Source organism: Notamacropus eugenii, chromosome 2 (assembly GCF_028372415.1).
Source record: "Notamacropus eugenii isolate mMacEug1 chromosome 2, mMacEug1.pri_v2, whole genome shotgun sequence".
In the NCBI taxonomy this organism is placed as follows: Eukaryota; Metazoa; Chordata; class Mammalia; order Diprotodontia; family Macropodidae; genus Notamacropus; species Notamacropus eugenii.
Window position 1 is genome coordinate 411,402,240 of NC_092873.1, and position 21,352 is coordinate 411,423,591.

Below are 21,352 nucleotides of genomic sequence, written 5' to 3' on the forward strand. Positions count from 1 at the left end.
TCAGGTGGGGGCAGGGCTACCACACGGGGCTCAGTTCCCTCAGGAGGTTTATGCAGAGACCTTCAACAATGGATCAGAGCTCCTGTCTGCTTTGGGAGCCCTTGTCCACTGTTGCCTCTGCTGCTGTCTCCTGAGGGGGCCCGAGCTATGGAAACACCCCATTCCCCTCTTGATGAGCCGAAAAGACCTTCTCACTGACCTTTGGCACCTGTGGGTGGAGGGACCTGTGCAGCTGCTGGAGATTCTGTCCCTGAAGCCTGCTCAAATCTACTCCTCTAGGTGTGCACTGCCAAGGCAGGGCTAGGCTCTGCTCCAGGTCTGGTGCACAACGGACCCCTTGGGCCAGTTCTTCAGGTCTCTCTGGAACAGAAATCTCCTCTGTTCCATTGTTCTGTGGCTTCTGCTACTCCAGAATTCATTGGGAGCTCTTCTTTACAGGTAATTTATGGGCTGTGGGTTCAGAGTTAGCATATGTGTATCTTTCTACTCCGCCATCTTGGCTCTTCCCCAGTGGGACAGATTCTTAAGGAATCTGCACTGATAATTTCTTGAAAGATGAAATTTAGGTTCTTTTTTTTGATCATGGCTTTCAGGTAGCCCAATAACTTTTAAATTGTCTTTCCTAGATCTGTTTTCTAGACCAGTTGTTTTTCTAATGAGATATTCCACATTGTCTGCTATTTTTTCATTCCTTTGGTTTTGTTTTATAATTTCTTGATTTTTCATAAAGTCATTAGCTTCCATCTGTTCCATTCTAATCTTTAAGAAATTATTTTCTTCATTGAGCTTTTGCACCTTCTTTTCCATCTGGCCAATTCTGCTTTTAGGGTATTCTTCTCCTCACTGGTTTTTTGAATCTCTTTTTCCATTTGGGTCAGTCTATTTTTTAAAGTGCTATTTTTGCAGTATTTTACTCCTCTAGTAAGTAGCTGACTCATTTTTCATGATTTTCTTGCATCACTTTCATTTCTCTTCCCAATTTTTGCTCTACTCTTGATTTTCAAAATCCTCTTTGAGCTCTTCCATGATCTGAGACCAATTCATATTTTTCTTGGAGGCTTTGGATGGAGGAGGTTTGACTTTGTTGCCTTCTGTTTGTATTCTTTGGTCTTCCTTGTCACCTAAGTAAGATTCTATCGTCTAATTCTTTTTCTGGTTTTTGCTCATTTTCCCAGCTATTTACTTGAATCTTGAGCTCTTTGTTAAGGTAGTTCTCTGCTTCCAGTGTGGGTAGGGGTATAATGTCACAGTACTTGATCCCTCCACAATCTGAAGGCCTAGAATTCTAGAAACAGTCACTGCTGCCGCTGCCTCTGCAACTGCCCCTGCCCTTATTGCCATGGGCCTGAAGCCAGACCACTCCACTCTCTCACACAGGTCAGATAGGGTTTTTCTACTGACCTTCCAATTTGTCCTCAGTGTTTTGGGGTCATGAAGTCTGGAAATGCCACAGGTGTGAGAAATTAAGTTTCCCCAAGGCCTGCTCAGGTCTTCTCTGTGTAGGTGCAGTCCAAACTGTGCTGTGCTCTGCTCCCAGTGAGTGTGATAGACACTTCCTGGTGACCTTCTAGACTATCTTGGACTGGAGATTTGCTTCACTCTGTCATTCTGTAGGTTCTGAAGCGCCAGAATTTGTTTAGAGTCATTTTTTTTTTACAGGTATTTGACTGGGTTTGGGGAGAGCTCTAGCAAGTCCATTCTGTTACTCTGCCATCTTGCTTCTGTCCCTAGGTTAGTCATTTTTTAAGGTGTTCTTTTCTTCACCATTTTTTGGGTCCCCTTTATCAACCAGTTGACTTGTTTTCCATAATTTTCTTGCATCACTCTCGTTTCTCTTCCCAATTTTTGCTCTGCTTCTCTTACTTGATCTTCAAAATCCTTTTTGATCTCTTCCATGGCCTGAGACCAATTCATATTTTTCTTGGAGGCTTTGGATATAAGAGTTTTTACTTTGTGGTCTTCTGGTTACATGTTTTGATAATCCTTGTCACCAAAGTCAGATTCTGTAGTCTGCTTTTTTTCCTGCTGTTTGCTCATTTTTCCAGCTAATTACTTGACTTTTGAGCCCTTTGTCAAGGTAGTTCTCTCATTCCAGCGGGGGGGAAGTTGTGGTGGTGGAATACTGTCCCAAGTTTTAAGGGTTTTGTGGAGCTGTTTTCATACCTCTAGGGACCTGAAAATTTTCAGCTCTTTCCAAGGTTGTGTGATCAGAAGAGAGGTGTTTACTCTTCTCCTGGTCTGTGAGTGACCTCAAGCACTCTTCTGCCTTGAAACTGTGAGGAAGATTCCCTTTCCACCACTGCCACAAGCTCCACCATGCCAGCACTCCTCCTTGCCCCAGATCCACCACCCAGGACTGCAACCCAGATCCAAGCAGGGCAAAGCAAGGGAATTCCAACTCAGAACTGGCAAAGAGATCCCTGAAATTCCCCTCTGGTCAGCTGCTCAATCCCCCCACAATCTATGGGCCTAGAGCTCCAGAAACAACTACTGCTGCTGCTGCTGCTGCTACCACCTCCACCACCCCAGGGCTAGGGCCTGACCATGCTCCTCTCTCACACAAGTTTGGCAGGCTTTTTCTACTGATGTTCCAAGTTGTCCTTGGCATTTTGGGGTTGAGAAGTCTGGAAACCATCACAGCTACCAGTGAGTTAGTCCCCTCAGGCCTGCTCAGGCCCATCTGTGCTGGTGTGGTCCCTGCTGAATTGTGCTCTGCTCCCAGATCAGTGCAACAGACCCTTTTTATTTACTTTCCTGGCTGTCTTGGGCTGGAGATTTGTTTCACTCTGTCGTTTTGTGGGTTTTGCAGTTCTAGAATTTGTTTAGTCATTTTTTATAGGTATTTGGAGGAGCTTAGGGAAGAGCTCAAGCAAATCCCTGCTTTTACCCCACCATCTTGGCTCTGCCCTCCATACAGAAACATTTCTGTAGAGTTATCCATCTCATATCCAATAACTTCTCCTCTGTTGCCATCCTACCCTTTAGCCAGATCTTTAAACCTCCATTTAGCCTGTTGAAGGTGACAAGTCTCGAGAGGAGGGTAGGCAAGGGAAAGAGGGTCCAGGAATTGCATGGCGAAAGAACATCAGAGGTGAGCAAAGAAAAACAGGTTTTAGATGTCTCTAATCCATGCAGTCCTTTATAAACTTATTGCCACATCAGGAAAACACAGCCTCTTATGAATTCTATTACCTGATATACTCTATTAACCTAGTTCTAGTACTATCCTCAAATTATCTTAGTATGCAGTTGGATTAGAGGTATCAAAGCAAATGTGATTAGTTTACAGTAGGTTTTAGACCTAAGGTATCTAGGCTAAGAAGGAAAGCAGTGATTGGAGAAAAGTCTTCATATTAAACATATCTGGTAAAGATTTGCTATCTAAGATATATGGACAACTAACAGGAACATATAAGATCAAAAGCCATTCTCCAATAGAAAAATGATCAGTCAAGAAAAATTTTACATACCAATTAACAACAAAATAACCGGAAAAAAAATGCCCCCAAACAAAGTTGAATGTTGTGAAATTAAATAGACCAAGTTTGCTTCAAAGATGTATTAGAATACATTTCTTCCTGCTTCTTTGTAGAGGTCCAAGGGTGTGAAACATAGCATATAATTTCAGTTTTTTTCAGTGGTTCCTCAATTTTGTTTATTCCCCACCCTTCCCCTTGCCACTTTTTATTCAATTCTTTGTAAAAATGGATGGCTGCCTGGGAGATAGGAGGAAGAGGCATACAGGAGAAAAATGGGTTATATAGAAATAAAAAATATGTAAATAAGATGTGTTTTAAAAAGAAAATGAATATTAGTAACTTTTTCACTATTAGGAGTTTTATCAAAACTTTCATAATAAAAATATATTGGTATGATTAGCTTGCTAGTATGAGTAAATATTAATTTATTAACAATATATCTAAGGTCATAAAGTGCTTTTCACTTTTAAAAATTCCAAAGGAATTTTTTAAATGATGGAGGCAAAGTCAATGAGGATTTTACCTTAGCAAAACAAATCTATCTCATTAAAACATAAAAACTGGTCACAATGCTACAGCCACAAGGATGTCTACACTTTTTTATATATCTTTTTTATGCGTCTGTTTTGTTGGCAATGTTTCTATAAACTATTTATACTTATATTCTATCTTGATAAATATGAACTTACCACAACAAGTACCACTTGTCCTGGATGAGTCTGTATCCATTCTCCGAAATTTTCCTGGTCCCATTCATCAATGCCTTTGTTTATAAACCTATAATTAAAAAGTTTCATGTATGGCATTTATAAGGAACATTGTTGATGATAACCTTTTACTTGCTGAGTCAGAGTGACTAAAGTTATGGGGCGATGTCTTCAGCCAATCTTGACCTCATCTCTGTCCTTGCCATGCATTCAGCAGGTAGTCAAATGCTACCCAAATTTCTCTAAATGTTCCCTCTTTATTACTAAAACCATGGAAGGATATAATAATAATAATAATAATAATAATAATAATAATAATAATAATAATAATAGCTAGCATTAAATAGTGCCTTAAGGTTTGCAAATTACTTTGCAAATATCATTTCATTTGATCTTCACAATGACCCTCTGAGGAAACTGCTACCATTACCCTCATTTTACAGATGAGAAAACTGAGTCCGAGTCCACACAGTTAGCTATTAAGGCTTTAAGCCCAGTTTTGAACCCAAATCTGCCAGTTAAAAGGGTTAGTTGTCTATTTCCTGCACCACTGCTTGGTCTTCCCTTTTTTGTGTCGTAGGTCACTTTGGCAGCCTGGTCACTCAATAAGCATTTATTGTTGTTCAGTTGTTTCAGTTTTATTTGACTCTTCATGACCCCATTTAGGGTTTGGTTTGGTTTGGTTTTGGCAAAGATACTGGAGGCATTTGCCATTTCTTTCTGCAGCTCACTTTACAAATGGGGAAACTAAAGCAAAGAGGGTTAAGTGACTTGCTCAAGGTCACACAGATAGTAAATGTCTAGGGCCAGATTTGAACTCAGGGAGATGAGTCTTCCTGACTTCAGACCCAGCAGTCTCTTCACTGTGCCACCTAATTAAGTACTTATAAAGTTAAACAGTACCAGGCATTGTACTAAATTCAGGAGATTAAAAAAAAAAAAAGGCAAGAGACAGTTCTGGCTCCTAAGGAGTTTAAACTCTAAAGAGAGAGACAAGTGGAAGCAACTATGTAGAAACACAATGTATTAGAGATAATCAAGAGAAAAAAATACTAGCATGAAAGGTGATTGGGAATTTTTATAAGATTTACTTCTCATCACTTCAAGTAACCTTTTTAAAAAAACAAACCAATAAACCAACAACAACTGGTAACTGGGAGTGATCATTCAGCTTTCAGCTGGCTTTTGTGGGCTAGGTTTTCTCCCAATGAGAATAATGATAGAAAAAAGGCTATTTTTGGTCAGTGTGTGATCACTTTTAACATTTAGTTGTAAATGAAGGAGATAAACAATTTCTCTTCTGAACATGGAATGATCTATTTACAGCTATATATATTCCAATAAAGTTCCTTTTTGTCTCTTGATGGTTTGCTTTCCTGTTTCTCAGGCAAAGAAATAGGAATAGTTCAAGTATGGGAAACGCTGGCTGCATACAACTTGTTGAAGTCATTTTAACTAATGGATCAGTTGCTTGACCATGGAATGGCTTGAAGTAGGTCTGGATGAAACCTCATGACAAGGATTTAAAGAGGGACTGTTAGGAATTCTAAAGGCATCATAAGTAGCAATGAGTTGTTTTGTGATAGATGAGCTTCTGATTGATGGTGCTTTGGAATTCCATTTATATTTGCCAGTATTTTGAAGGTGATTTCAGGAGGGGTGTGAGAGAGGAAGGACTGTTAGAACTAGAACATTTTGAGCTAGAACATTTGATAGGGAAAATGGTAGAGTTTCAAAGAGGGAGAAATCCATAGTGGAAGATGGTTTGGGGGAAAGATGATGAATTTGATTTTAGACATGCTTTATTTGCGTTCATGATGGGCTATCCAATTGAGAATGTCCAAAGTGTAGTTAGAAATGTGGAACTGGAACTCAGAAGAGAGGTCAAGACTAGAGATACATACAAATATGTTCATACTCTTTACTACTCTCCTTTTTCACTAGCTCCATTTCCAAATGGTACTTAAAAAAAAGGATGGGCATCCTTATCTCACCCAGGCTAAAAGGACAGTGATCACTCATGGATCAGATCCTGTTACTAATTCACAAGTAAGCCTCAATCTGCCCTACTTCTACTATAGGCCTGTTGACCTCCCCTTAAGAAGCCTTACACTCCCCTGAGCTTGCCATATTGGTGCTGCGCTTAGTGTAGGTGTCCAATTAATTTTAGCTCTACTGCAGCTGAGAACTCCCAAAGCAAATGATCTACAAGTGAATGACACTTTCTACAAGACATATAAATAAGGCTTTAAGTTCAGAGCAATGAATCATTTTACTTTTTCATTTTCTGATAAATCACTTTTATCAATCGTTGTTGCTATTGCTGCTTTTTCATCTGTCCTCCATGCTTAAGGAGGACCAATAACATTGTGAGGGTGATGTATCAACTTGTGTGTGAAATGGATTTAAGTGAGGCAAAGCTGTGAAAAGTCACCAGCCTCACTCTTTCCTCCAGAGCCATCCAAGTGACTGGGAAGACATAAGTCAAGACAAATGACCCAAGATGAAGTAGGTGATCTTGGCCTTTCTAAATTAAGGCCTTTCCTACGTCTCAGTTTGTTTGAGGCAATGTCCATTCAACAATTAAGGGTTAGGTAATAAGTGAAACAAAAGATGACCCAATTTATTATGACAAAACTGTCAGTATGGGAGGGAAAGATCTTTACAATTTCTGTTCAGAACAGAAAACAATTGCTATTTACATTCATCCTAAATAATCAAAATCTAAACAATGAACCGCAAAGGTTTGGGTTGGAGATTATTATTGACCATTCTATAACAGCCACAGTGATGTGGGCTTAAAGTATAGTCAAGTAGCTCCATTTGGAATCCAATGGGCTGTTTTTTCAGAGCTATATTTCAAGAAATCATAGGACACTGCATAGGACAAAAAGTAAATTGTCCTAGCTTTAAAAAAAAAATAATAAAACAAATGGAAACAAAAATAAAAACATAAAAAATATAGGCTCCAAACTTTAAAATGTCTTACAAAATATGTGATTAAAAATTATATTCCTATGGAAAGAGCTCCCACATGTAAGGAGGGGGACCACAGTTGGAGAGGGAAGAAGGAGAAAGGAAAAGAAGAAGGAAAGGGAGAAGAAAGGAAAAGGAGAAAGGAAGAAGGAGAAACATTTCCTAACTTCTGTTCAAATTGACAGGGTCCCAGATGGCAACTACTACTATGCTCAAATAACAAGGTGAAGGCACTACTTCCCACAAATACATAGAGCGTCCACTGGAGACATAAGCTTCAACTTAGATCATAGTAATAGTGAACAACATGTGTAAAAAATATGTATGGCAAAGGTTCAATCTACAACACCTACTGTGGAAATCCTTCTTTCTACATAAAGACTTGATGCAGAACTCTTTGGTGTTATTTTTGTTTGTCCTTAATTCTCAAAGTGGACCAATGATATCATGGGGGTGATATCTTGATGTGTGCATGAATTAGATTTAAATGAGGCAGAGTCACGCAAAGTTATCAACCTCACTCTCTTCTCCAGAGTCACCAAAGTCCAGTGGCAAGACAAAGGTCAAGAAGATTGTCAATAGCCCAGCCTTTCATCACTTAAGATTTTCTCTCAATGCTCCTGTTCCCATATTTCACATTCCAATTTGAAGCAGATAAAGTTTCACTACTGATGCTTTCTATAGCTGCATGTGAGTTACTCTGAGGATCACTTCTATCTTTGCAAAAGCTTCCATAAAGCCAGCAAAGACTTAATGCCATCAATTGTTGTGGTCTAGGGTAAGACTTCAATGGGAGTGTGTGGCCCATGTTGATGGGTGGACTATTATATTATGCTATGTTATGATTTATGTCATTTTGCTTTCTGTTGGTAAATATTTCATGATTAAGAGTTAACAGCAGAGGGCAGAGTAGAAGCAGAGACTTGCTAGAGCTCTACCCTCATGCCCAGCCAAAAACCCATGCAAAATGACTCTAAACAAATTCTGGAGCTACGGAACTCACAGAATGACAGAGTGAAGCAAATCTCTAGTCCAAGATAATCTGGAAGGTCTACCAGAAGCATCTATCATGCTGGGAGCAGAGCATAGTCCAGTGTGGGCCATGGTGGCACAGATGGGATGTGAGCAGGCTTGGGGGGACACTGAATCTCTGGCACCAGTGGCAGTTTCCAGACTTCATAACTCCAAAACACAGAGGATAAATTGGAAGGTCAGTGGAAAAAAACAACTGGAGCTGTGTGAGAAAGGAGAGTGGTCTGTCACCAGGCCCAGAGTGGCAGAGAGGGTGGAGGAGCCTGTGGCAGCAGGGGCAGAGGCAGCTGCTGTTTCTGTAGTTCTAGACTCAGAGATTGTGGGGGGGATCAAGCAGCTGACAGTACACACCTCCCCCCTCCACTGGAAGCAGAGAATTACCTTGACAGAGAGCTCAAAAGTCAAGTAAATGGCTGGTGGAAATGAGTAAACATCAGGAAAAAATCAGACTATGAAATATGACTTTAGTGACAAGGAAGACCAAAATATACAAACAGAAGACAACAACAAAGTCAAAGCTCCTACATCCAAAGTTTCCAAGAAAAATATGAATTGGCCTCAGGCCATGAAAGAGCTGAAAAAGAATTTTGAAAATCAACTAACTGAAGAAGAGCAAAAATTGGAAAGAGAAATGAGAGTGATGCAAGAAAATCATGAAAAACAAGTCAACTGCTTTCTAAAAGTGACCCAAATTAATGCTGAAGAAAATAAAACCTTGAAATAGACTAACCCAAATGGCAAAAGAGATCCAAAATGCCAATGAGGAGAAGAATGTCTTAAAAAAGCAAAATTGGCCAGATGGAAAAGGAAGTCCAAAATCTCACTGAAAAAAATAATTCCTTAAAGATTAAAATGGAGCAGTTGGAAGCTAATGACTTTATGAAAAATAAATAAATTATAAAACAAAATCAAAGGAACGAAAAAATAGCAGATAATGTGAAATATTACAGTGGAAAAACAATTGACCTAGAAAGTAGATCTAGGAAAGACAATTTAAAAATTATTGGGATACCTGAAAGGCATGATCAAAAAAAGAGCCTAAATATCATCTTTCAAAAAATTATCAAGGAAAACTGTGATATTGAAAGAGTCCACCAATCACCTCTTGAAAGAGATCCCAATAGGAAAACTCCTAGGAATACTGTAGCCAAATTCCAGAGCTCCCAGGCTAAGGAGAAAATATTGCAAGCAGCCAGAAAGAAACAATTCAAGATTTGTGAAAATATCATCAGGAAACTCCAGGTCTAGAAGCTTCTATATTAAGGGATCTAACGGTTTGGAATATGATATTCCAGAGGTCAAAGGAGCTAGAATTAAAACCAAGAATCACCTGCCCAGAAAAAGTGAGTATAATACTTCAGGGGAAGATTTTGTCATTCAATGAAATAGAGGACTTTCAAGCATTCTTGATGAAAAGATCAGAGCTGAATACAAAATTTAACTTTCAAACAGAAGAATCAAGAGAATCCTGAAAAGGTAAACAGGATAGAGAAATTGTAAAGGAGTTACTAATATTGAACTGTTTACAATCCTACATGGAAAGATAATATTTCTAAGTCTTGAAGTTTTTCTCAGTATTAGGGTAGTTGGAGGGATTATATCCATATAGCCAGAGGTCACAGGGAGTTGAATATGAAGGGATGATATCTAAAAAATAAAATTAAAGGGAGAGAGAAGAATATATTGGGAGAAAGAGAAAGGGAGAAATAGAATGGGGAGAATTATCTGTCACATAAAAGAAGGAAGAAAATAGTTTTTTTAACGGAGGGGAAGAGCAGGGAGGTGAGAGGGAAAGAGTGAACTTTACTCTCACTGGATTTGACCCAAGGAGGGAATAACATGCACACTTAATGTGGTATGAAAATCTAGCTTACACTATGGGAAAGTAGGGGGAAGGTGATAAGTGGGAGGGACATCGGGGATGATAGAAGGGAGGGCAAATGGGAGGAGGGGGTAATTAGAAGTAATCACTTTTGAGGAAGTACAGGGTCAAAAGAGAATAAACAGGGTGCAGGAGATGATAGAGTGAAATATAGTTAGTCTTTCACATCATGACTATTATGGAAGTGTTTTGCATGACTACACATGTATAACCTATATTGAATTGCTTTCCTTCTCAGTGGGGATGGGTAGGGAGGGAGAAAGGGAGAGAAACTTGAGTTCTAAGTTTTAAAAATATCTCATTAAAAATGAATGTCAAATATTATTTTTACATGCAACTGGGAAATAAGACATACAGGCAATGGGGTATAGAAATCTATCTTGCCTTACAAGAAAATAGAGGGGAGGGGGATGAGAGAAGGGAGAGATTGAAAGGGGAGATTGAGGGAAAGGGTAATCAGAATGTATAATGTCTTAGGGTGGGCAGAAGGGAAAGATGGGGAGAAAATTGGAACTGAAAATCTTGTGGAAGTGAATGTTGAAAACTAAAAATAAATAAATAAAATTTTAAAAAGCTGATAGCATAAGAAGTGACTAATTTGTATAAATGGAAAGCACACAGCTAAGGACTCAGGATCTACAGTTGTGAATAGTAGGCATTTTGCCTATCCTTACATCAGGATTATCCCTAGGATCTTGAGAATGAATACCAGTAATGTGGTACACAGTTGTGACCAGTTCTTATCCCCAGGAGTTCTTGAGAGCTCTCAGCATGAATGCAGGTTGGAGTGAGTCAAAACTCAGAAAGAACGAGAGAATAAAGAGCATTGAGTGTCATGCTGGTTGGTGGCATTACATGTAGGCTAAATAGGCATTCAACTGAAGTTAGGAAGGAGGAACAATGGACAAGACTGTTAAAGTCTTTTTTTTTAATAATACATTTGAGTTAATGATGTAAATAAATAAAAGAAAAGCTCAGTGTGTACAACACAGTAAGTTAGATAGGAAAGACAGAATGTTGTTAGGCAAAAAAAAAAAGTCCTCAGCAAAACTGTTACACTCAAGTATTTAGGATGTAAAAATGACCTCTACAGATAAGGGATTTTATAGGGTAAAAGTGAAGTAAAATGTTTCCAAATTTCTCAATTTCATAGGAATTGTGTGTGACAAGTGAATACCAGTATTACCAAAATTTCACAGTACACAAAAACCTTATGAAGGCAAAGGCTTTGTATGATCATCTAGTCAATTTCCCATATAGCCATATTACATGGAAGAAACATTGCATGGGGGATTCATACGGTACATATGTCTGGAAATTTTTCCAAGAATGACAGATTATCAGATTGTTCAGATACTAGTTCAGAGACTCACTACCAACTACCTGGATTACTCTAAAAATTTTAGAACTTGTCTCCTGGCCTCTAGTATCTTTCACAGAGATATCAGATTAATCTAATATATAGACCTTACTATGTCACTATCATCTTCAAAAGCCATCAATAGTTCCTTGTGTCCCCCATGGAATAAAACACATAATATAGCTCTTACTTGTTTTCTCTATAATTTGACTCCTGCCTACTGTGGAAGTCAACTGTTATTTTACAGCGTTCTTTCTTATGTTCTATTTTCCAGCCATATTGGACTATTGGCTGTTCATTGACTTAATGCTATTTTCTGTAACTTCTGTGCATTTTTAGAGAGTGTCTTCCATGCCTGGAATATGCTCCTTCTTCATATCTGCCTTTTGAAATCTGAGTGACCCTCAAGGCCCTGCTCAGGGAGCCCCCCTTTCATCTCAGTTATCTCTTTTAATCTTGTGTTTTTAACCATAAAAAAATTATTCAGCAATATACATATATATGGTTAAAATTCTATTTTATACCACCAAATGAGTTAAAATATCAATTGGTTGCATATACATTTCTTATAAATGCAATAAATTCAGACTTTAATTTTTTATCCTCATGTTTCCTTTTTTAGTAAAGATCCTTATCGTTCTAGCTGGCTTTTTTCTTTTTCTTTTTTTTTTTTTTTTTATTAATTTTTTTATTTTTTTAATGTTTAACAATCACTGCCATACAATTGCGATTTTATCCCTCCCCACCCACCCCCCACTACCTCCCTCCCTCCCCACGACTGCATACAATTCTGTATAGATTCTACATATACTTTCCTATTGAGTATATTTTCACTATAGTCATGCTATGTAGTCAGACTAAGATAAATGAAAGAATCCGTATAACAAATCAGAACATGATACACAAACAGATACACATACACAAACATGATCTGCTACATTATGTGAGTGACTTCCATATTTCTCTCTCTGAGTGTGGAAGGCATTTTGCCTTGAGGTCCACCATTGGGATTTTTTTTTTTTTTCAGAAGATCTTGTGTTATTACACAAATCTAAGTCTACCAGAAAAAACTCTCACACACTGTGGTTGTTGCTGTGCATAAAGTTCTCCTGGTTCTGCTCCTTTCACTCAGCATCAGGTCATATAAGTCCTTCCAGGCCTCTCTGAAGTCTTCTTGTTCATCATTTCTTATGGCACAATAGTACTCCATTACATTCATATACCATAATTTATTCAGCCATTCCCCAATTGATGGACATCCCCTTGACTTCCAGTTTTTGGCAACTACATAGAGTGCTGCTATAAATATTTTTGTACATGTGGGACCCTTTCCCATTTTTATGATCTCTTGGGGATATAGTCCTAGTAGTGATATTGCTGGGTCAAAGGGTATGCACATTTTTGTAGCCCTTTGGGCATAGTTCCAAATTGCTCTCCAGAATGGTTGGATGCGCTCACAGCTCCACCAACAATGAATTAGTGTTCCAACTCTCCCACATCCTCTCCAGCATTTATCATTTTCTTGTTCTGTCATGTTTGCCAATCTTATAGGTGTGATGTGGTACCTCAGAGTTGTTTTGATTTGCATCTCTCTAATCAATAGTGATTTAGAGCATTTTTTCATATGATTATAGATAGCTTTAATTTCTTCCTCTGAAAATTGCCTGTTCATATCCTTTGACCATTTATCAATTGGGGAATGACTTGTATGATTATACATTTGGGTCAGTTCTCTATATATTCTAGAAATGAGGCCTTTATCCCCGAGCTTAGCTGTAAAAATTTTTTCCCAATTTATTACATCCCTCCGGATTTTGGTTGCATTGGGTTTGGTTGTGCAAAAACTTCTCAGTTTAATGTACTCAAAGTTATCCATTTTGCATTTCATAATGCATTCTATCTCTCCTTTAGTAAAGAATTCTTCCCTTCTCCATAGATCTGATAAATACACTATTCCTTGCTTCTCCAGTTTGTTCATGGTATCAATCTTTATACCTAAATCATGTACCCATTTGGACTTTATTCTTGTGTACGGTGTCAGGTATGGGTCTATGCCTAATTTCCGCCACACTGTTATCCAGTTTTCCCAGCAATTTTTGTCAAACAATGGGTTCTTATCCCAGAAGCTGGGGTCCTTGGGTTTATCAAACAGAAGGTTGCTATATTCCTTGCCTACTGCATCTTGAGTGCCAAGTCTATTCCACTTGTCTACCTCTCTGTTTCTTAGCCAATACCAAGTGGTTTTGATAATTGCTGCTTTATAGTACAGTTTAAGGTCTGGTAGCGCTAGGCCACCTTCCCAAGCATTTCTTTTCATTAGTCCCTTTGATATTCTGGACCTTTTGTTTTTCCAAATGAATTTTGATATTATTTTATCCAGCTCTAGAAAGTAATTGTCTGATAGTTTAATTGGTATGGCACTAAATAAGTATATTAATTTGGGTAGAATTGTCATTTTTATTATATTAGCACGGCCTACCCATGAGCAACTAATGTTTTTCCACTTACTTAAATCTGAGTTTATTTGTGCAAAAAGTGTCTTGTAATTGTGTTCATATAGTCCCTGGGTTTGTTTTGGCAGGTAGACTCCTAAGTATTTTATACTGTCTACCCTAACTTTAAATGGGATTTCTCTTTCTATCTCTTGCTGTTGAACTTTGTTGCTAATATATAGGAATGCAGAGGATTTGTGTGGGTTTATTTTGTACCCTGCAACTTTGCCAAAGTTGTTTATTAATTCAAGTAATTTTTTACTTGAATCTCTGGGATTCTCTAGGTAAATCATCATATCATCTGCAAAGAGTGATAACTTAGTTTCTTCTTTGGCTATTCTAATTCCTTGAATATCTTTATCTTGTCTAATTGCTACAGCTAACATTTCTAGTACCATATTGAATAATAGTGGTGATAATGGACAACCTTGTTTCACCCCTGATCTTATTGGGAATGCATCTAACTTATCCCCATTGCATATAATGCTTGCTGAAGGTTTTAGATAGATACTGCTTATTATTTTATGGAAAGTTCCCTTTATTCCTACGTTCTCCAATGTTTTTAGTAGGAATGGATGTTGTATTTTGTCAAAAGCTTTTTCTGCATCTATTGAGATAATCATGTGGTTTTTGTTAGCTTTGTTGTTGATGTGGTCGATAATGCTAATAGTTTTCCTAATATTGAACCAGCCCTGTAGTCCTGGTATGAATCCTACCTGATCATAATGTATTAATCTCGTGATAAGATGCTGTATTCGTTTTGCTAAAATCTTATTTAAAATTTTTGCATCTATATTCATTAGGGAAATTGGTCTATACTTTTCTTTCTCTGTTTTGTCTCTTCCTGGTTTGGGTATCAAAACCATATTTGTATCATAGAAAGAATTTGGGAGGACTCCTTCTTCCCCAATTTTCAAGAATAGTGTATGTAGTATTGGAATTAACTGTTCTTTAAATGTTTGATAGAATTCACTTGTGAATCCATCTGGCCCTGGAGATTTTTTCCTAGGGAGTTCATTGATGGCTTGTTCAATTTCTTTTTCTGAGATGGGGTTGTTTAAGTATTCAACTTCCTCTTCTGTTAATCTGGGCAATTTGTATTTTTTAAAATATTCACCCATCTCGTTTAGATTGTCGAATTTGTGGGCATAAAGTTGGGCAAAGTAGTTTCTAATTATTGTTTTAATTTCCTCCTCATTGGAGGTGAGTTCACCCCTTTCATTTTTAATGTTAGTAATTTGGTTTTCTTCTTTCTTTTTTTTGATCAGATTAACCAAAGGTTTATCAATTTTATTAGTTTTTTCATAAAACCAACTATTGGTTTTATTTATTAATTCAATAGTTTTCTTAATTTCAATTTTATTAATCTCTCCTTTGGTTTTCAGTATTTCTAATTTGGTATTTACTTGGGGATTTTCAATTTGTTCTTTTTCTAGCTTTTTCAACTGCAAGCCTAAGTCATTGATCTCCTCTTTCTCTATTTTATTTATGTAAGCATTCAGAGATATAAAACTTCCCCTAATAACTGCTTTTGCAGTGTCCCATAAGTTTTGGTACGTTGTCTCACTATTGTCATTCTCTTGAATGAAGTTGTTGATTGTTTCTATGATTTCTTCTTTAACCCAATCCTTCTTTAGAATTAGATTATTTAGTTTCCAATTGATTTTTGGTTTCTCTTTCCATGGCCTTTTATTACATGTAATTTTTAATGCATTATGATCTGAAAAGGATGCATTGATTATCTCTACCTTTCTGCACTGGATTATGAGATTTTTATGTCCTAGTACATGGTCAATTTTTGTAAATGTTCCATGTACCGCTGAGAAAAAGGTATATTCCTTTCTATTCCCATTTAATTTTCTCCAAAGATCTATCATATCTACCTTATCCAGAGTTTTATTTACCTCCTTAACCTCTTTCTTGTTTATTTTAAGGTTGGATTTATCGAGTTCAGAGAGGGGGAGGTTGAGGTCCCCCACTAGTATAGTTTTGCTATCAATTTCTTCCTTCAACTCCCCCAACCTCTCCTCTAAGAATCTGGATGCTATACCACTTGGAGCATACATGTTTAGTAATGATATTGCTTCATTGTCTATGGTGCCTTTTAGTAGGATATAGTTTCCATCCTTATCCCTTTTGATTAGATCTATTTCTGCTTTTGCTTTGTCTGAGATTAGGATTGCTACTCCTGCCTTTCTTACATGAGCTGAAGCACAATATATTCTGCTCCATCCTTTGACCTTTATCCTATGTGTATCCCCCCGTTTCAAATGTGTTTCTTGTAAGCAGCATATTGTTGGATTATGGCTTTTAATCCATTCTGCTATCCGTCTCCGTTTTATGGGAGAGTTCATCCCATTCACATTCACAGTTATGATTACAATCTGTGTATTTCCCTCCACCCTCTTTCCCACCATTTGTGCTTTTAACTCTCCCGTCTCCCTTCCCCTCCTCAATAGTATTCACTTTTCTCCCCCTCGTCCTGCAGCCTTCCCCTCCTTCTTTTAGCCCCCCTCCCTTTTAGTCCCCTTTACTCTTATTGCTTCTTTCCTCCCTTTTAGCCACCCTCCCCTTTCTTCCCCCTTCCCCTCCTACTACCTATAGAGCTAGTTAGGATTATCTGCTTAAGGTTATTGTTCCCTCCTTTGAACAAATCAGATGAGAGTACCTCTCAAACAATGCTCATCTCCCTCCCCTCCTTCCCTCTACTATAGTTTTGTACTTCTTCCTGTGATATAATTTGCCATTTTCTGCTTCCCCCTTTCCACACCTCCTATTACATTCCCTTCTCATACTTAAATCATATTTTTGACATGACATCATTTACTTTATGCCCGTTCCCTCTACATATATCCCTTTTATCATAATAGCTGCACAGTTCTCAAGATTGACAGGTATCATCTTCCCTTATAGGGAGGTAAACAGATTGCCCTAATTGAGTTGCAAGTTTTTGTTTTTGTTTTTTCCCCTCTGTTTACCTTTTTATGATTCTCTGGAGACCTGCATTTGAAGATCAAATTGTCTATTGAGTTCTGGTGTTTTGGTCAGGAAGCTCTGGAAATCCCTTATTTCGTTGAATGACTTTCTCCTTGCCTGAAATGTTATGCTGAACTTTGCTGGGTAGTTGATCCTTGGTTGGAGTCCCAACTCCTTTGCCTTACGGAATATTGGGTTCCAATTCTTTCGATCTTTTAATGTAGAAGCTGCAAGGTCCTGTGTGATCCTGACTGTGTGACCTTGATATTTAAATTGTTTCTTTCTGGCTGCTTGTAGTATTTTCTCCTTCACTTGATAGCTCTGGAATTTGGCAACTATATTTCTTGGGGTTTTGAGTTTGGGATCCCTTTCCGGTGGGGAACGGTGGATTCTTTCGATGACTATTTTGCCCTCTGAGTCTAGTACTTCTGGGCAGTTTTCCTTGATGATTTCCTGGAAGATATTGTCCAGACTCTTTTCTTCATCATGGGTTTCTGGCAGGCCAATAATTCTTAGATTTTCTCTCCTGGATCTATTTTCCAGGTCAGTTGTTTTTCCAATTAAATATTTTAGATTTTCTTCTATCTTTTCATTCTTTAGATTTTGTTTGACTGATTCTTGTTGCCTCATTGAGTCATTAGTTTCTACTTGCCCAATTCTAATCTTGATCGTATTGTTTTCTTCAGTTAGCTTTCGCATCTCCTTTTCCATCTGGCCAATTTTTCCCTTTAAGGAGCTATTTTCTCCATTTAATTTTTGTACTTCTTTTTCCATTCGACCAATTTTCCCAGTTAGGTTTTGGGTTTCCTTTTCCATCTGATCAATTTTCCCTATTAGGTTTTGAGTTTCCTTTTCCGTTTGATTAACTCTTCCTTTTAGGGAATTATTCTCTCCAGTTAATTTTTGAACTTCCTTTTCCATTTCTTCAATTTTCTTTTTCAGATTGATGTTCTCATCAGTGAATTCTTTTTTTATGGTTTTAAAATCATTGGCCAGTTTTTCTTTTATATCCTTCTTCAGACGTTCCAGGTAATCTAGTTGTGCTTGCGAGAAATTCATAGTCTCATCTGAGGTTTCAGATGGAAGTACAGTCTCAGCTCTGACCTCTTTGGTGTTTGTGTTTTGGTCCTTATCCCCATAGAAAGATTCTATGGTTTTTTCACTTTTCGTCTGCTTTTTCCGATTCATGATGTTGGCTGAGTGTTGTAGCTTTTGGTTCTTTCAGTCAGAAGATACAGATCTTTTAAGTTGAGTTGATGTTTGTCTAGGCTAAAAGCAGGCTTTTTTTTTGTTGTTGTTGTTTCCCAGATCAACCCTGGGTTTAGCTTGATAGGTGTGTGGGAGGTGTGGTCTGGTCTCAGGATATCTCCTCAGCTGGCCTGAGGCAAAGGCAAGGTCCGGGGGGGGGGGGGGGGGGGGGGGGGGGGGGATGGTGATCCCAGCTTCCCTATTGTCTTCCCTTTTCCCCTGGAGGGCTGGGGCACACCTAGAGGCTAATGCGTGTTCCCGCCCCTCCTGGGGCTCGTCTCCCGGGCTGAGGCTTGCTTGGGTCTCAGTGCGAATTTTTCTCTGCCCTGGGTCGTCTGTCCCTCCAGATAGCCTCCACCACGGTAGGAAGAATTCCCCTTTGCCACCTCTCCAGCCTCTGGTGTTATGAGACCACCCGCCCCCTTCTGCTGCTCCCACTGATCCAGGATCAATCTGGGGAAGAATTTTATGGTTCCCTCACGGTCATCGGGGGGGAGGGGAGAGCACTTACTGATCACTCCGGCATCCCAGCTCCTGGATGTTCAAGTAGTGACCCACTGAAGTCCCGTCTTTAGGCTGAAGATTTCAAAGGCTGTTGCGCTGATATCGTTGGCTCGGCCTGGCTTATCTCCTGCTCCGCTGGTCTCGCCCGCCACTCTCGGGCCCCTCGGGTCGCCTCCGCCCTGCCGCGCCGACCGCGCTGCGCTGTGCGCTGGGGTCTTACCCCCGCGGAACAGATCCCTCCCGTGGACCTTCCAGTCCAGCCTGGGCTCCGAATCTGTCAAAGTCCGTCTCCCACTGGATTCTACACCTCCAAAGTCTGGTCAGACTCTCCCCCCAGATATATCCAGAGGAGTTTTTCCAGGAGCTTAGGTGAGTCGTTGCTTTCACTCCGCCATCTTGGCTCCGCCCCCTGGCTTTTTTCTTTAACACATTTTTATCACTCAGTATTTCTTCTCCTATTCTGTTCTCTCCTCTATAAAACATTATCTGGATCCTCCTAGCTGAAAGTAATTTCTCCTTACTCGAAATTCTGAGAATATTTTTGATTCTCTCTTTGTACCATAATTTATACTTTTAATCATAATTAGTTTTCTTAATCTCTTATATTGCAAATTCCTTGAATTTGGAGATCATGTAATTTCAAAATCTTTTTATTCAGTATATAGTCAGTGCTCAATAGAAGCTTTTTGAACTGATAACTAAGCTGAGAATCTAGAACACAATTTTTAAAGATACAAAAGCCACACTTACATCTTTACCATGTCAAACATGCTCTTCTCCACATTTACCAGCCATTGCTCCACAGAAGTTCTTACACGAACTTTTCTATAAGTATGTCAAAAAAGAATTATTAAAAATTACTTAACGAAATATATTAAAATGCTACACACACAAACACACATTGACAGAGAAGCTCTATGGGTTGTTAATCCCTAGTTACATATCATAGTTAGACAGACAGTAGACATTCTTCATGATTTTTCTTGTGTGAAGAGATATTTCAAATTCCCTTGAATGATTTTCATTTAGGGGACTAGCAATGATCTGTGGCTTGATGCAGGTAACACAATGTCATGTGACAATTGCAGCATTTGGAAAACCTCACTTTCTATATGGAATCACATTTGTATTTTGATCTTGTGTTGAAAATTTTTCGTGATGGTTTTTGGAAGCTTATGTTTCCCTCCTTTCTGCCAGATTTGAGATTAAAAAAGGCCATCAAGTAAATTCCTTTCTCCTGTAAAGTCTTTCAAGGAATCTTGTATGATTTTGATGTATGTGTGCCAAATTTTGTCTGTATTGGTCTTCCAGGCTCATCCTTAAAGGTCCTCTGGCCTTTGCTTATGGGAGTCTCCTAAGAGACTTTCCTTATTTTATTCTCTCTACTGCTTCTTGCTTTTTGAGGAAGTGATAATTCTCCAGCAAAAGCTTCCATAATTCTTTTCTGTAAGATTTTACAAGTTGATATTCTAAAATGATATTGCCCTTAGCTGCCATATCTCTCAAGTTGGTAAATAAAAGGAAGAAAAGAATAAGCATTTATATAGCACCTACTGTGTGCTAGGCATTGTAATCGGTGCTTTGCAAATACTAACTCCTGTAATCAAATAGGTCAAGTTTTTGCTGACTCACTTGACCACACTGGTAAAAACACATTATTATCTTAGTTATTATATGCTGACGTGTAATTGTAAATGACTTCCAAAGCTTGTTTCTTAATTATCTTAAACATATGCCTATATTCATTATTTATGAATCAGTAGTAGGGCTAGAGGAAGGCAAGGAAGACTGGCATTTATAGAATTAGAGACACAAGAAGATATATTTTAATATCTTAAATAATATATACATTTGAAACAAATATGCATATTTTAGTGCCAGAAAATGTTACACTTTGGCCCACAATTATTAACTGTATGACTTATCAATTTGCACGTGTTGTAATGAAAATTTGAAGCCTCCAAAGGCAGGAAGATAGAGGAGCCCAGTTTTTAAAAAGAGAGGAGAGGTAAGGAGAAGGGCCACTTGCAAGGTTTTACCAGAACACACAAATGTCTTGTCCCTACTTTACTATGAATAAAAGGATTTACTAAATAAATACACACTTTAGCTAAGGCCTTTTAAAGAATGATCAGAAATCCCAAATAAGAATATTCTCTATTATTAAAATTTTGCTATATCTAAAATTAAACATTAAATATATACTATACTTTGGCAGAAGAAGTGTTTCGCCTTCCGCTGATATAAGCAACGTGACCAGAGGAGGGCCTATTTCTTTTTTCCATATAAACAACTGTCTTATGTTCTCAAAACATTTCATAAGATGAGGCTGTGGACCAGAAACATAACTAAATAGCATCATAAAGTCTTGACATGGTCAAGAAAGAGTATTCCTAAGCACAGTATTAAAATATTACCTGGATAGCCTCAGGATTTTTGCTTTCAGCCAGAATGTCAATGAGTTCAGCATTGCTGAGAAAGTAAAATCTTGGGAAAATCATTCTCTTCACTTCAAGATATTCCTATCTCAGACGACATAGAAAAATATGATTAAGAACCCAATACACTGATGTAAAGATATCGTATATTTTATGATATAGAATAAACAAGCAGAAAACCAAAGCCACTGGAGTTAAAGTGTGTATTCCAGCACCATTCTAAAATGACATTTTCTTTTGAAATAGTATGTTTTAGCG

The 21,352-nt window shown here is 38.2% G+C and overlaps 1 protein-coding gene across 1 annotated transcript in view; it reads right to left on the reverse strand.

Annotated features, from left to right (window-relative positions):
- The window catches only part of DNAH14 (dynein axonemal heavy chain 14), a 404,178-nt gene that overhangs the window by 277,186 nt on the left and 105,640 nt on the right, over positions 1–21,352 (reverse strand). Inside the window, exons 25-28 of the mRNA XM_072647720.1 lie at positions 21,074–21,178; positions 20,867–20,985; positions 19,407–19,481; positions 4,169–4,256 (exon numbers count right to left, since the gene is read on the reverse strand). Of these exons, the coding sequence (XP_072503821.1) occupies positions 4,169–4,256; positions 19,407–19,481; positions 20,867–20,985; positions 21,074–21,178 (387 nt within the window). The remainder of the gene's footprint in view (positions 1–4,168; positions 4,257–19,406; positions 19,482–20,866; positions 20,986–21,073; positions 21,179–21,352) is intronic.